This window comes from Xyrauchen texanus, chromosome 7, assembly GCF_025860055.1.
Source record: "Xyrauchen texanus isolate HMW12.3.18 chromosome 7, RBS_HiC_50CHRs, whole genome shotgun sequence".
In the NCBI taxonomy this organism is placed as follows: Eukaryota; Metazoa; Chordata; class Actinopteri; order Cypriniformes; family Catostomidae; genus Xyrauchen; species Xyrauchen texanus.
This window is the reverse complement of record NC_068282.1, coordinates 3,641,425-3,656,990: the sequence shown is the minus strand read 5'-3', so window position 1 is coordinate 3,656,990 and position 15,566 is coordinate 3,641,425. Positions and strand designations below refer to the sequence as shown.

Sequence of the window (15,566 nt, the reverse complement as noted above, 5' to 3'; positions counted from 1 at the left end):
CGTGGATGCCGCGGAGAATAGCGTGAAGCCTCCACACACGCTAGGTCTTCGTGGTAACGCACTCAACAAGCCACGTGTAAAATGCACGGATTGACTGTCTCAGACATGGAGGCAACTGAGATTCGTCCTCCGCCACCCGGATTGAGGCGAGTCACTACGCCACTACGAGGACCTAGAGTGCATTGGGAATTGGGCATTCCAAATTGGGGACAAAAAAATACATAAATAAAAGACCAATTTTCAGAGGGTTCTGTGATGGACTGGCGACCTGTCCAGGGTGTCCCCCGCCTTTCGCCCAATGTTAGCTGGGATAGGCTCCAGCCCCCCGCGACCCTGTACACAGGATAAGCGGTTGACGATGGATGGATGGATTTCAGAGGGTTTAAAGGCAGAAATTTTATGAAAGCACTTACAATACTTCTTGTGTATTAGTTGAGCTCTAAAGTTGTTTAAATCATCCTAAACTCATTTAAATTACGTGAATGTAGAAACATTATTGCGAAACAAAACTGCGTACCTTTTTACACGATTTGCTGAAGTGTCCAGCGGGGGCACCAAAAGCGAGTGAAATGGTGCCGTAATCAGATGAGATTTTAAAGGTGAATTTTAAATGGAGGTTTTAATGAGTAAAACATACCTCCCTTACCTAAAACTTTATCTTAACCTGACTAATAGTGTCCTACAAGCAAATAAGAGCTAACACTATTAGGTGAGCTACCATGGAAACAAATCGTGCAAGTGTGTAAATATAGGTGGAACTGTTATACAAGCATTTAAATGAAAACATTTCAAATGATGTGTTAGTGTAAATGTGTTTCGATATTATAACATAGCAGTGTGTGAGTAATAAAAATAAACGTTTGAGTCGTTGTAGTCATGATTTGTATGAAAGTGAATTAAATGCACAGATGTTGAAGCACCTCTAGTGTTCATTTCACCAGGAAACTGCGGTGAAACGTAGAACGCGACAATGTACTTTAATATCATTCCAGGAGACTAGGTTGGTTAAATCATTGATTTAAGGTAGTTTTAGGGTTTAGGCAGGACTGATAATCTGGCATACTGGGCATTTTCACGGTGGGCTGACGCACTTTGGGGCCAATCAGGGGCAGACAGGCCATGTTAAGGTGCCGAATGGGTCGCGATAAGCTAAAATGAGCCACCGCATTATGCAGAACGGACCACAAAACGACGCCGCGTTATGCAGAAAAGGACAGTGAACACCCCCAACAGCTTAGATCTCCTTTGAGACCCTTCACACCTACAGAAAGTTATTGTGCTTCTTTCCCTCACCAATGAAGTTTCTCCAGCTCTGGTGGTCCTCCGCCTGTTTCCAGTTGCGTGGCCAGCTGGCCAGAACGGTGTTGTGTTGAAGACCTCCCAAACCACCGGCCTGGACCAGATGTGAAGTGGCGTCCCTCATGTTGGAGGAAATAACCACCTGAGAGAAACCTTTAACCTTCTCTTTCTCCATGAGCTTCCTCAGAGACTGCGACAACAGAGATAAAAGTCAAAAAGTGGAGGTAAGCGAGGTGGGAAATGGCATCATACCCCCCAAAAATTGTATTTAATGCAGTGTGATAAACAATGCTTCAAAACCAAGTAAGCTGCCAAACTAGACACATTTTCCACGGTGAACCAGAAATTACTGGTAGTTACGCAGACTTCAAATTAAAGTGGAACAATATCGAAAAAAATCATATTACTACTATTACTAAAATGAGTAGATTACATTTTATTTATTTATTTTATTCCATTTTCTCCCCAATTTGGAATGCCCAATTCCCACTACTTAGTAGATCCTCGTGGTGGCGCTGTTACTCACATCAATCCGGGTGGCGGAGGACAAGTCTCAGTTACCTCCGCTTCTGAGACCGTCAATCTGCGGATCTTATCACGTGACTCATTGTGCATGACACCGCAGAGACTCACAGCATGTGGAGGCTCATGCTGCTCTCTGTGATCCACTCACAAATTACCACGTGCCCATTGAGAGCGAGAACCACTAATCACCACCACAAGGAGGTTACACCATGTGACTCTACCCTCCCAAGCAACCGGGCCAATTTGTTTGCTTAGGTGTCATTCTGGATTTGAACTTGTGTCTCCAGTGGTGGTAGTCAGCGTCAATACACACTGACCAACCCAGACCTCCCCAGTCGATTACATTTTTTAAATTGTGATTAATCATATCATTTTACATAGTTAATTGCAGATTTTGAAAGTGCTATAATTGTATTCTTTATATATTCTTTTCCTGTCAAAAGGTATTTATTTAATTACTTCTTAGGAAAGAAAACCAAACAATATGGAACAATAAAGTTTTATTAACATTTTCTAAACAAAGCCTTCTACAAGATAGAAATGCTCTAAAATATCACCAATTCAAGTAACATTAAACATTTAAGCCTAAGTGGGCGTTTGACTAATTGAAAGAACTAGTCCCCACATAGGTTGCATATTAATTGCAATAGGCATTCCTACAGCAATCGTGAAGCTGCGTTCATATATCATATTTATGTCTCATATTTATGTATTGGTTTGTCTCAAACCTTGTGTTAGATTAATAAAGTCCCTCTGTTGTGTGACTGTGTTGAATTTCTTTGAATTGCAATTCAATTCATTAATCTTCCTGTCAAAGGTAGCCCTAAATTTTGCTCAGCCCTAAATTGCATGTGCCTATGATCCCCAAAATGCTGTTACCTGTTCGGCTTGTTGCCCCCGAGAGTGGTTTTCCAGGTAAGTTCCCTCCAGTGCAGTTCCCACAATGGTCAATCCCTTCCCAGCCTTGAGCTGACTGGTCAGAGACAGTAGACGAGGTTGCTCCACGTTCATCTCAGCGTCCATACTGACCAGCACTAATATCTGAGGCCTACAGAGAGGGAAGAAGAGACAGACTTTAAAGGAATGTTCTGTGATCAATACAACTTAAGCTAAATTGGCAGCATTTGTGGCATAATGTTGATTACCGCAAAAATAAATTGTCCCGTCCATCGTTTTCTTTAAAAAAAAAATAAATAAATAAATTACTTATTATCTATTTAATAAATTACTATATTAATTATTATTAAAATACTCACTTTTTCAAAAGTATAACCACAAAACAAAGAATGTGTATAAACATGATTTTAGTGTGATACAATAATACAAAAATCTTTACACAGAAAAGTTAAAGCCAATTTTAGAACTTTGTTACCATGACGATGTAATGTCAACAAACCCTAAAACTCTAAAACGACAGTAAAAATGACAATTTAAACAACATTACAGATCAAATAATCCACAAGTTTTAACAGAGGAATTAATGTAAGTGCTTTTTTAAAATGATAAGCTTCACATTTCTGCCTTTAAACCCGTGAAAAATTGGCCCCATTCACTTCCATTGTAAGTGCCTCACTATAACCCAGATTTTAAAATTTTTTTAAAAGGAGGAACGAGTCTAAATCACTGATCTATATATATAACTGGATAGCTCATGACGTCACAACAGTGAAGCTACTGCGCCGCCATCTTGGTATTCCCCAACATTCTGTATTCCTATGGGTCTCAATAGGAAATCGTCTGTTTTGGTGAGTAAGTTTTACCTATCCAGTCACATTAAAAACATTTTTTTAAGTCTGCATACACTGCATCACAATGCAATCTTCCTAAATATGTAAATATTTATTTATTTTTACTCATTTTTTCCCCCTGCTTATTCTAAGTGTGAGCGTGTTATGTTACTCTTTATTGCAGCAGCATTACGTTCAGCGGCGCACGTGTTACTTCAATAGAAACAAGTTTAAGAAACTGAAGTCAGAAACTAGACATTTTACATATTTTTTGCAGGCATATGAACTTGTGTGTGTGTGTGTGTGTGTGTGTGTACACTTACATTTTATTTTTATTTGGTTCTTCTGGATTTATTCTTAAGAGGTACTGTCGAGTTACAATATCAACATAAAGCTAGTCGTTTTTATTAACAACTTTAAAACTTGCATGCACCCCCCCAAATTAGTTCACATTTACTATACAATCTAGTCAAAAAAGAGTTAATAATTTTGGCAAATTATGAAGATGTATAATTTGTCAACATTATGAACAAAGAGCATCAACAGGTTTAAACTATGAAGGCAGAGAAACATTGCATCCTGTAACAATCAACAGATGTCGCTAGTGGACACTTTTGCTTTAAAAAGGGGTATTAATACACTTTGGTGTTGTATTTTTACTGTTGATTATTAAGATTATGATCGTTATGCCCAATCTACACGGGGATAACGACTAATGTGTGCTTAATAGGTAAATAGTCTGTATAAATTACAACCTGTGGGCACTTTAGCTACATCCTTAAGTGAGTGTTGTTTCGCGGTTAAACGCCGCACATGCCGCGATGCCCTCTGTCGGTAGGGAATAGTAAGATGGCCGCCAGAGCACTTCCAGTAGCTTCACCTACTGCTGGCAGTTTAGAATTCTATAAGCAATCCAGTTATATATATAGATCAGTGGTCTAAATAAATTTTTGTGGAAATCAACATTATGCCACAAATGCTGACAATTTAGCTAAACTTGTATTTAACCTGGAACATTCCTTTAAAACAAATCTAATATTTAAAGACAACATGCAACTTATTCAGAATGGATTTTACTTCCATATTGAGACATTTACAAGGAAAATGAATATTCAGTGGGCTTGATTTTGTCCATCTGGATTTTTTTGGATCAATAAATTGATCCAATTTTAAAACGGCAAACTGTTAAAACACAATGACGACATTTGTAGACTGTATGCTCCGTTTCAGTTCAAATATCCAATATTTTCTGTGCATTATATATTGAGAATAAATGGATACATCCAAAAACTGGAAAAATTTGCTTTCAGAGGCTTTCTACGGAGTTATGAAAATAAGATGCATTTCAAACTGTTCTGAGACCAGTGCAGACAGACAGCGAACTGGAGGTTAAGTCATTCACTAAATAGGGAGTAAGGGAGCATCCTTGAGTGCATTCACTCCTAAAATCTGATCAAAAGTTCAGTTTCAGGCTGCAGATGATGTTTGGATCACTCAACATGTGTTTCGCGGTTAAACGCCGCAATTGCCATCATCAGTACACAGATTCACCATTTATAATGAATCATTTATTTTAACATGGTTGACAGTGATTGGATGATGCTGGTCATTACTTTGAATAAGAATGAATTTATGCTAATTTCTGATGTAATGACTGTAACATCTCAAAAACATGAATAATCAACACTCCTGGAAACATAAACAATTTTATAAAAAAAAGTCTGACTTTATAAAGCCTGGTATTATTTAAAATGTCACAACCTACTCTCACTGTCCACATATGTGGACATACATTTTTAGGAAAACTATTTGTTTTTTGCATGTTTCTTAGGGGCTACTACTCACAAATCAATTATCAATAATTGCAATATAAATGGAAACTTAGCATAGATATTTAAAATGGGTTTTGGTGATTAAACAATACTGGACTGTAACAAGGTTAAAATGGGGAAAGGAGGAGGCCAGAACCGTCTGAGCCGTCAAAATAATATAAAAAAAAACCATTTGTAATCTACTACAAATTACAAATTATTTCTCTAAAATTCTAATCTGACTTCTTTACTAATAATTTCCTTGAAAAAGTAATCACATTACTAATTACTTCACTTTTAAGTTACTTTCTAAAACTTTTACATTCTTCTACATAAATAATATATTAGAAATAAGCATAACCCTATAATGCACTTATAAAATATAAAGTAATTAACTTTATTCAAAGTCTGTTACTGTAATCTGATTACAAGAATTTTAAATGTTATATGTTACACTCCTTTTTTTTTGACTAAAAGTAATTATATTACTGTAAGTAATTCATTTGTAATTGGATTACACCAAATGACACTGTTGGATTTAGTTTTTTTTAAGAACAGACACTGTTTGACATTGCTAGTAGACATGAACCCTTGTGCATCAATAAAAAAAAGTTACTCAGAGGTTCTTAGACATAGAGGACAAAAATGTCCACATCAAAAACTGCCATAATAATATTATATATTAATATTATTTTCCACTTTAAATGAGTAAATTTTTTTAAACAACATCAGTCCTGATCATAACTGCCAAATATTAATTAATTTTCAGGATTTTAACCCTTTAAATGCCAGTTTGTTTACATAATTAGTTTTTTACACAAAGACACGCACGCACGCACACACAAACACATTTCTCAATACACACTCTGGCATCCATACCAGCACACCCACAAAATTTTAGCTGCATCATTATTAAATTGGCCTGCAGTGAGCCATAATACAGCAAACAGAAAATAGGGAAAAAGCATGTATTTGCTCCATAGGCTAAACATGAGAAATGGCGTCATCTGGTGGGAAATATTAAAAATTACAATTTTGAAGCCAGGGCTCCAGAATGAAAGCATAATATCACAGAATTCATAATTGTATGCTTTAATGGCACTGGGATCAGATATTGCAGTTTGAATGGGTTTCAATGGGGAAATATTTTGTGTACACAGTGTATTATAGATGTATTATAGGAACTGAGGTTTAAATATCAAAATTCCCCCAAAAATACACACCTTTGGCAAAATGTATGCCATTGGCATTAGCTAAAATAATAATAAAAAAAAAAAAATATATATATATATATATATATATATATATATATATATATATATATATATATATATATATATATATATAAATAAAAAAAGACGAAAATTTCCTGAAGGTCACACAAGGGTTAAAAAAGTAAACATAATTCCAGAGTGCAAAAAGTGACCAAAGTTGAAGAAACACCCATATATGTTTGCTAAATTCTCTAAATGCACTTTTACACATTTGCTGGAATGGCAGAAGTGTTTTGGGAGCCTGAACAAAAGAGGCATTAAAATAAGCATTTACACTCACCTCCAGTTCTTGGTGTGTGGTGGTCCTTCTTCTAACCGCATAAGGGCGAATCGTGCGGCACTGAGCGACAACCCCCTTATTCCATCACCCCATTCCTTTTCCGCCCTGTCAGCACACACACACACACACACACACACACACACACACACACACACACACACACACACACACACACACACACACACACACACACACAGAGCTTTTCACACACCCTGACTCCAAAATCCTGCCACAAGTTTTAGCCCGTTCTCTTTCATTTCTGGAAGCAGACTCTAGTCAGTGTTCGGCTTGACTTTAAAAGTGTTTAAAAAGAAAAGTAGCAGATTTCAGCTGCTGTTGCCCGGTCGGATTATGAGGGATCTAAAATCCTGACAGATCAAACGGTGAAAACCCAATTCTAATCTATCTTCTTTGATTTCCCTCCTCCCACCCGCCGGGTCACAATCCACTTACCCTCGAAACTCGATATACTTGTAAATGCAGCTGGCGATCACCATGGCAACAATGGCGTAGTACCAAGAGCAGATGAACATGAGCGAGAGACACAGACTCATGCCCAGGAATGATAAAGTCCTACCAGAGGAGAGAGAGCAAATATTAGCAGAAATTAAAATGTTCAAAGACATTGTCGAGTAAACCTGCAGTAATCCACTGGATGGGCTGGTTTTTAAACTCACCAGTGGTAGAACTTAAATCGGGGTCTCCAGTTGGGCGTTCTCAGTAGAGTTTGAACAGCACAGGCCAAATTCACAAACATGTAGCACATGAGAAAAAACCTGCAGGGATACAGACGGGAAGACAACCGTTAAGTATGATAATAAACAGATACGGATGCCTCGGACTGCGTCACAAATGACATCATGAAGTATATTGCAGTATGTTGTGTTGTGTTGGTTCTTAGTGCAAAAATAGTTACATTTACAGTGGTGGCCAAAAATATACCCATGGCACCCTTGATAAATATGAGCAAATCTAAAAAATTTACAAAAATCTAACATTTAATTGAAGTAAAATAATTGAAAGAGGAGAAATATCTCATTATTAAATAAATATTTTTCTCCAAATCATGTTGGCCACCGTTATTGGCACCCCTAGAAATTCTTATGAGTAAAATACTGTATATCTGAAGTATATTCCCATTAATATGTTACATGTTTTAGTGCACCTGGGTGACTAGGAACATTACATTGTTCAGCCATGACTTCCTGTTTCACAGGGGTATAAATATGATGTAACACACAGGCCAAATTCCCTTAATCATCAATCACAGTGTGTTAGACTAAAGAATATAGTTTTGAAGTGCGGCAAAAGATTGTTGAGCTTCACAAAACGAGAAGTGGCTATAAGAAAATAGCTAAAGCATTGAAAATGCCCATTTCCACCATCAGGGCAATAATTAAGAAGTTCCAATCAACTGGAGATGTTAAAAATCGGCCTGGAAAAGGACGTGTGTCTATATTGTCTCCACGCACGGTGAGGAGGATTGATCAAGTGGCCAAAGAATCTCCAAGGATCACTGCTGGAGAATTGGACAATTTAGATGGGTCTTGGGTCAGAAATTCTCAAATAAAATATCAGACATCACCTACATCACAACAAGTTGTTTGGGAGAGTTTCAAGAAAAAAAGTCTCTGCTTTCATCCAACAACAAATTCAAGCGTCTTCAGTTTGCCAGACACTACTGGAACGTCAAACGGGACCAGGATCTATTCCCAGATGAAACAAAAAAAGAGCTTTTTACCAGCAAACACCAGAGGTGGGTAGTGCCTAATGCCCACAGTTAAATATGGTGCTGGATCTTTAATGTTGTGTGGCTGTTTTTCTTCCAGGGGTCCTGGATATCTTGTTTGGATACATGGCATCATGGACTCTATCATATACCAACAGATGAAAAATCAAAACCTGACTGTCTCTGACAGAAAGCTTATAATGGTCCCTGGTTGGATCTTCCAGCAGGATAATGATCCAAAACAAACATCAAAATCAACACAAAAATGGTTCACTGACTACAAAATCAAGGTTCTGCCATGGCCATCCCAGTCCCCTGACCTGAACCCCATAGAAAATGTGTGTGGTGAACTGAAGAGGAGAGTCCACCAACATGGACCATTGAATTTGAAGGATCTGGAGAGATTCTGTATGGAGGAATGGTCTCAGATCACTTGCCATGTGTTCTTTAATCTCATTATGCATATTAAGAGAAGACTCTGTTATGTTGGTAAAGAGAAGTTGCACAAAGTATTGAATAAAAGAAAACATGTTTTGGAGAAAGATATTTATTTAATAATGAGATATTGATAGTTTTACTTTATTAAATGAAGAAATATTTAATTTGTGGAGGAAAAAAGTATTATTTTGAATAAAAATATTGCAAAATACTATTTCGTAGCCAGTCCCAGGGGTTGATGAACTTTTATTTTTTGCTATATGAAGTTCACAAATGCCTTATGTCTAGATGTTATTATTTTAGTCTTGTCGCAGACACAGACTTTTAATATTATACTATGAAATATAAAAATATAAATTATTGTATACATTTTTTCTTTTACTCACTCCCACCTATTGTCCCAATTTGGAATGCCCAATTCCCGCTACTTAGTAGGTCCTCATGGTGGCGCCGTTACTGGGTGGCGGAGGACAAGTCTCAGATGCCTCCGCTTCTGAGACCGTCAATTCACGCATCTTATCACGTGGCTCGCTGTGCATGACACCGAAGAGACTCACAGCATGTGGAGGCTCATGCTACTCCCCACGATCCACACACAATTCACCACATGCCCCATTGAGAGCGAGAACCCCTAATCACAACCACAAGGAGGTTACCCCATGTGACTCTACCCTCCCTAGCAACCGGGCCAATTTGTTTGCTTAGGAGACCTGACTGGAGTCACTCAGCACACCCTGGATTCAAACTCGTGACTCCAGTGTTGATCGTCAGTGTCAATACTCACTACCCTGAGCTACCCAGACCCCCAAAATTATATACATTTTTTTAGTTTTGATAGTTTATGTTTATATAACAAATGTAATGTAGCTTAAAACAAGAGATAATAAACATTTTAATTAACTAAAAAATTAAATGACCAAATTAAACATTAGTATTAAATAAGTTAATTAAATGTTAATTAAAATAAAATTGCATGGCTCCAAAAACAAATAAATTCAAATAAAAACAGCCATGACCAATAACCACTTGTTTTTAATATGCAGTATATTATGAATTGAAACATCATTAATGTTACATTAAACATGAAAATGCCACTAAATTACAAAGAACAGAATGAAACAGATATAATGTGAAATTAGATTAAATTAGTAGAACTTAATTAAACAATTAACACATTAAACATATCTAAATAGTCTCAGTTAATGTGTTAACTTGGCGACTCTTAAAAATACTAAAACTAAACTAAAAACTAAATATAGTGGAAAACAATTAAAAGTAAACTAAAACTAGCATAAAAAAAACTAACAAATCACAGTGTGAGAACAACTAAAACTAGAAATAAATAAATAATTCAAAACTATAATAACATTGAATGCAACAACACAAAAAAATAAATCTAAAGTATTTTTTATTGAAATATGAAGTTGGGGAGGTATTAAAGTGATGGGACAGTAACATCAATACATCAATATTTTTGGTCCATTTCCAGGGAAAGACATATTGTTAAATACATTAATACATTTTGATATATCTAATACTATTGGAACTTGGCAGAGAGATACTGCAGATATTGTTGGCTTTTGAATGAAGAATTGTTTGTTACGTTCCCCATTTGTACGTCAACTAAAATAAAATCATCTACTAAATGACTAAATTTAAATGTTATTTATAGGGTCTTTGATGTCTTGTTTGAAGGATGTTTCGATATTTTTAATGGAAAACCAAAAAAGTATATTTTTTGGCAGAGCTATGCATGTTTGTCCTGGTTAAATGTATGTTTATAAGTGCAACAGCTCTTACATAGAGAGAATCGGAGCGACTGAATCCAGCGACGCGATGAGAATTCCACTCTCACAGATGCAAGCGGTCAGGAGCAGCGCCCAGGTGGGCTCCCCATTTTCTTTTCCATGGCCAAACACCTGTAACACAGACACACATCCACAGTTATACAGAAGACCAGACAGCACGCCCCATAGACTGCCCACAGTTTGCTCAGTGGTCACATGATGCATACCGCACACAGAAATGCCATTAAGTGGCTGAAATCATCAATAGAGTGCAACAGTGTCGTCCTTGTTCCGGAAGTATTTTTCCCATTCATTTTTTTCATTCATTCCATAAAGTACTTCATAAAAGGGTTGTAAGCCATGAACAAAACCAACCAGCTCTGAGGTGAATCACAACATCACAAACTTTGATTTGAAGCAAAAAAAAAAAAAAACGTTTTTGAAAATCGGAAAAAAAAAGACAAACGTACAAGACTTTGTACTTAACGTCTTAAATGAGAGAATGAAGCATTGAGAATGACGTAATCAAATTAAAAACGATGAACTTGAATCTGTCCTTGCCCTGTGGCCGACACTCAGGCCTCCTGAACGTGTCCCTGTCCTGTGGCCACCTCCCAGGCCACCTGACCCAGTTTTAAACCTATTGATTTAAAATTGTCGGTTATAAATATAGAAATCGTATATATTAAGTTAATTGCAAAATATTCAGATGTATACAAATATATAAGTAGTTTGAGAGTGTAGGGAGAGTGACTGTTGGCACCAACTCCCTAGGGGGGCACCATCTTACCCTTACCCATCTTACGTCCACCGGCTGCCCTTACTCGTACATTATACATTATTCAAGGACCCGAAAGCAGTTGCGGAACATAGATGATCGCTTTGCGCTCATATAACGTGAACTCCCCCCCGTCCACCTGGAACTCTGCGTGGGGCATCGATTTGGCCAGTGGTGGCCCTGCATTCACAGTCCATCAAGAGAGCAGGCGGTCGCTGCAAAGCTCTTTTGCTGCACTTTGTTTAACTGCGATTCTCTGATTGGTGGAATGTTTTCCTTCAGAATCTTGGGTAGTATCGTTCGTCACCAGGAATTATGCTATTAAACATGATTTGTTTTTAAATTAAGTTGAAATAACATTAACAGATGACTTCAACAGAAGTATATACCATCGATTAACAATCTTGGAGCTCACGGTAGGTTTTTCTTTAAAGTTGTGGTTAAAAATCAATTCACCTGTGGAGAAAATGAATGGGATTTTTTACTTCCAAACCTCAACCGTTGCACGCTATTACAATCTGATTGGCTGCTACACGACTTCTGGTTGATGTTTAACACTCTGGGAGAAAACTGGAAGGCTACATTTGCCAAAGCAATGCAAGGCTTTTGTGGCATCAAATCTTAGTTAGAATAATCTGCAATATGGACCAGACTCTCTGTAGTCGCTCTCTGTATACTCACTGTATGTGAGTGTGTATATGTGTGTACACCTACCCTGAGGAACGGCACAATGCCGTCTCGTGCAATAGCCTGTAAGAGACGAGGGCGCCCGTCAAGCTCTGAAGCCCCGCCCCACAGGTGGAGAAGAACGAACCGATGACAATGACCCACGGCGACGGCCACGCCAATGTACCAATCACCAGATTACCTCTTACAGCCTCTCCAAACCTGACAACACACAGAATGAACCTCTCATTCAGACAATCATTGAAAAGACACGTTTACAGGTTACGTTCAAAAGCGGAGATTTTGAGGAACATACTTATCCCTCAATACAGTTCCCTCAATGCAGGAACCAAACAGCAGCACACTGGACATATCTGAATACTTCAGTTAAAGAATATTAACCTCAACCGAGCAATATTGAAATATGTTTTTAGTTACTCCAAGGAGTGTATGACAGGGCTTATCTAGAATGGCGATGATTCGTTTAAGTGAATTTGTTTGTTCAAACAGTTATTTCCAATGAACTGTTTTGAAAATTGACCACTCAGGCATTTGTTTCTTTAAAGGGATCTTTCAGGTTCAATATACTGTAAGTTAAGCTCAATTAACAGAATTTGTGGCATAATGTAACTTGTTAAAGTAAAACTAGTTTATAAAAAAAAAGCAGTTACAATCTATATGGGGCGGCAGTGGCTCAGGTGGTAGAGCGGGTCGTCCACCAATCGCAGGGTTGGCGGTTCGATTCCCGGCCTACATGACTCCACATGCCAAAGTGTCCTTGGGCAAGTCACTGAACCCCAAGTTGCTCCCAATAGCACCTTGGGCTAGAGCTGCCATGTGTGTGTGTGCGTGTGCGTGTGCGTGCGTGTGTGCGTGTGTGTGCGTGTGTGTGTGCGTGTGTGCGTGTGCGTGCGTGTGTGTGCGTGTGTGTGTGCGTGCGTGTGCGCGTGCGTGTGTGCGTGTGCGTGTGTGTGCGCGTGTGTGTGTGTGTGTGTGTGTGTGTGTGTGTGAATGAGTGGATGAGACTACCCTTATCTGTGAAATGTTATATCCAGTATCGGGATTACAGGGTTTCGTTGTCATTAAAACAAAGTCATGTTAACACGTATAATGTTTAAATCTTGTGGCTATACTTTCGAAATGATGTGTATTTTAGGGTTTTTGGTCTGGCCTCAAAGACTTCCATTGTAAGTGCCCTAAAAGGATCTAAACTATTTTTTGTGGTAATCAACATCATGACAAAAATGTTGCTTAACTTGTATTGAACCCAGATTATTCCTTGACGTCCTTAGGTGGCATTTATCCAGATTTCCCGTCAAAAACTCTCCTTTTATCTACATTACACACCTTGTATTGTGTATATACTGTATATTGTGTGTAATTATAACAAAACTCCCAATCACATTCCTTGTAATGTAACTTATTTGGTCAGTAAATGGGAATTCTGATTTATAAACAGATTGAACGAATTTCTAAAAAGAATCAGTTGGAATGAAGGATTTGGAAGTGACTAATGCACTAAAGCTAAACATCATGTTTGGCAGAAGGGTGTAATTACAGACTGTGTCCAGCAGGTGGCTGTGTGTGTGTGTGTGTGTGTGTGTGTGTGTGTGTGTTTATATATGAGAGGATACAGATGATGGAGGTGGTGGTGATGGCCAGGATGGTGCCGACAGGAATGGACTTCTGTGCATCACGCAGGTCACCAGAACGGTTCGATCCAGCCATGATACCTGTTCAAAAGAACACGGAGATATTAAAATGGTGCTTTGGCGTAGTGGTTAAACATTTGGGCTGATGTTTGAATGCTTTATTAAGAACAAAATAACTCTTGTTTCATTATTAACAATCTTCGTTTTGGGAAATATTTTGCTTGAAAAGTGCTTGTGCTATTTTTCATTTTTGAAATAAATGACACTTGACACATATTCATACATTCCCAGTGAGGCTTGTATTTTCTAAGACTTTCTACAGTATAGAACATTCTTACTTTTGATGACTGACCTGTCACAGAGGGGAAGTAAATCCCCACCAGCATGGTAAAGAACGAGGTTATGTCAGCGAGCACATAGCGGTTACTGTTGGTTGGGATGGAATCAGGTTCAACAACCGCAGAAATCCCGACCTTCTCATTGAAAGAACCCTTCTCCATATAATTCCCAAATAGATTCTCTAAAAGAGTGTTAAAGAACAGAGAGAGAGAATGAGACGAAATGAAGGTCGCAGCTAAAGGTTTATAAGTTGAAAACACGTCATTTTGACATGTCAGCTTGATTGAAAATGACGGCCAATAAAAATATTCTGCTCACAAGTGATATTTCCCTTGATTTTGTCTCATATTTCACAAGCATTTACATTTACATTTATGCATTTGGCAGACGCTTTTATCCAAAGCGATTTACAGAGCCCTTATTACAGGGACAATCCCCCCGGAGCAACCTGGAGTTAAGTGCCTTGCTCAAGGACACAATGGTGGTGGCTGTGGGGCTCGAACCAGCAACCTTCTGATTACCAGATTACCAGTTATGTGCTTTAGACCACTACACCATCACCACTCCTACATATACATATAATGTTATGATGCTGATGTTTTAGTTATTGACTTGATTTACATTCAACATTGTTATTTGATGAAGAAACAACGTGAAAGTAAACTATAGCAAGTTTAACACATGAATAGTGCAATTTGACGATTGTCATTAGGGTGCACTACTGACTCAAAAAATTCAAATGTGTAGATTATCTGTAGATTATGTGTAGCTCAATGTGTGTTTGACAGTCAGTTGTGTCTCTTCAGATTTGAGCGTGGAAATAATAAATCCTGTTCTAGATTTTTTTTATAATTTCTTTGATATATGAAAAATAAAACATCAAAATATAACAGAATATAGTCTATCACTCAAATTCCTAAACTGATTTATCACAGAAAAAACACAAATAAAATGCTAAATAGAAAGAGGTTCATTCATGTGTGGTTATAACACTTGGAGTTTACCGTTATAACATGTCAATATGCATACAAGTTCATATTTACCGCGCAGAATGCCACTTGTGACTCCAGGTATGCCCTGAATCTCTGTGACGTTATTGTTGGCGAAGTAGCTGTCACAGGTGGCATTAAGGAACTCCGAGTCACAGAACATCCGCCAGAGTTTGGTCGTGACTGTGACGTTTTCTCTCTCGATGACCTTCGCGCACAAATCAAAACCCTTCCACACCAACGTCCGGTTCCCCAGCACACACACGCTGTCA

At 37.9% G+C, this 15,566-nt stretch overlaps 1 protein-coding gene across 1 annotated transcript in view; it reads right to left on the bottom strand.

Annotated features, from left to right (window-relative positions):
- slc12a5a (solute carrier family 12 member 5a) overlaps positions 1-15,566 on the bottom strand; it is a 217,604-nt gene that overhangs the window by 21,225 nt on the left and 180,813 nt on the right. The window contains 12 exon segments of the mRNA XM_052130177.1: positions 1,294-1,489; positions 2,704-2,872; positions 6,917-7,021; positions 7,370-7,489; positions 7,594-7,692; positions 10,884-11,002; positions 12,363-12,415; positions 12,418-12,536; positions 12,631-12,688; positions 13,949-14,047; positions 14,319-14,486; positions 15,349-15,560. Of these exon segments, the coding sequence (XP_051986137.1) occupies positions 1,294-1,489; positions 2,704-2,872; positions 6,917-7,021; positions 7,370-7,489; positions 7,594-7,692; positions 10,884-11,002; positions 12,363-12,415; positions 12,418-12,536; positions 12,631-12,688; positions 13,949-14,047; positions 14,319-14,486; positions 15,349-15,560 (1,517 nt within the window).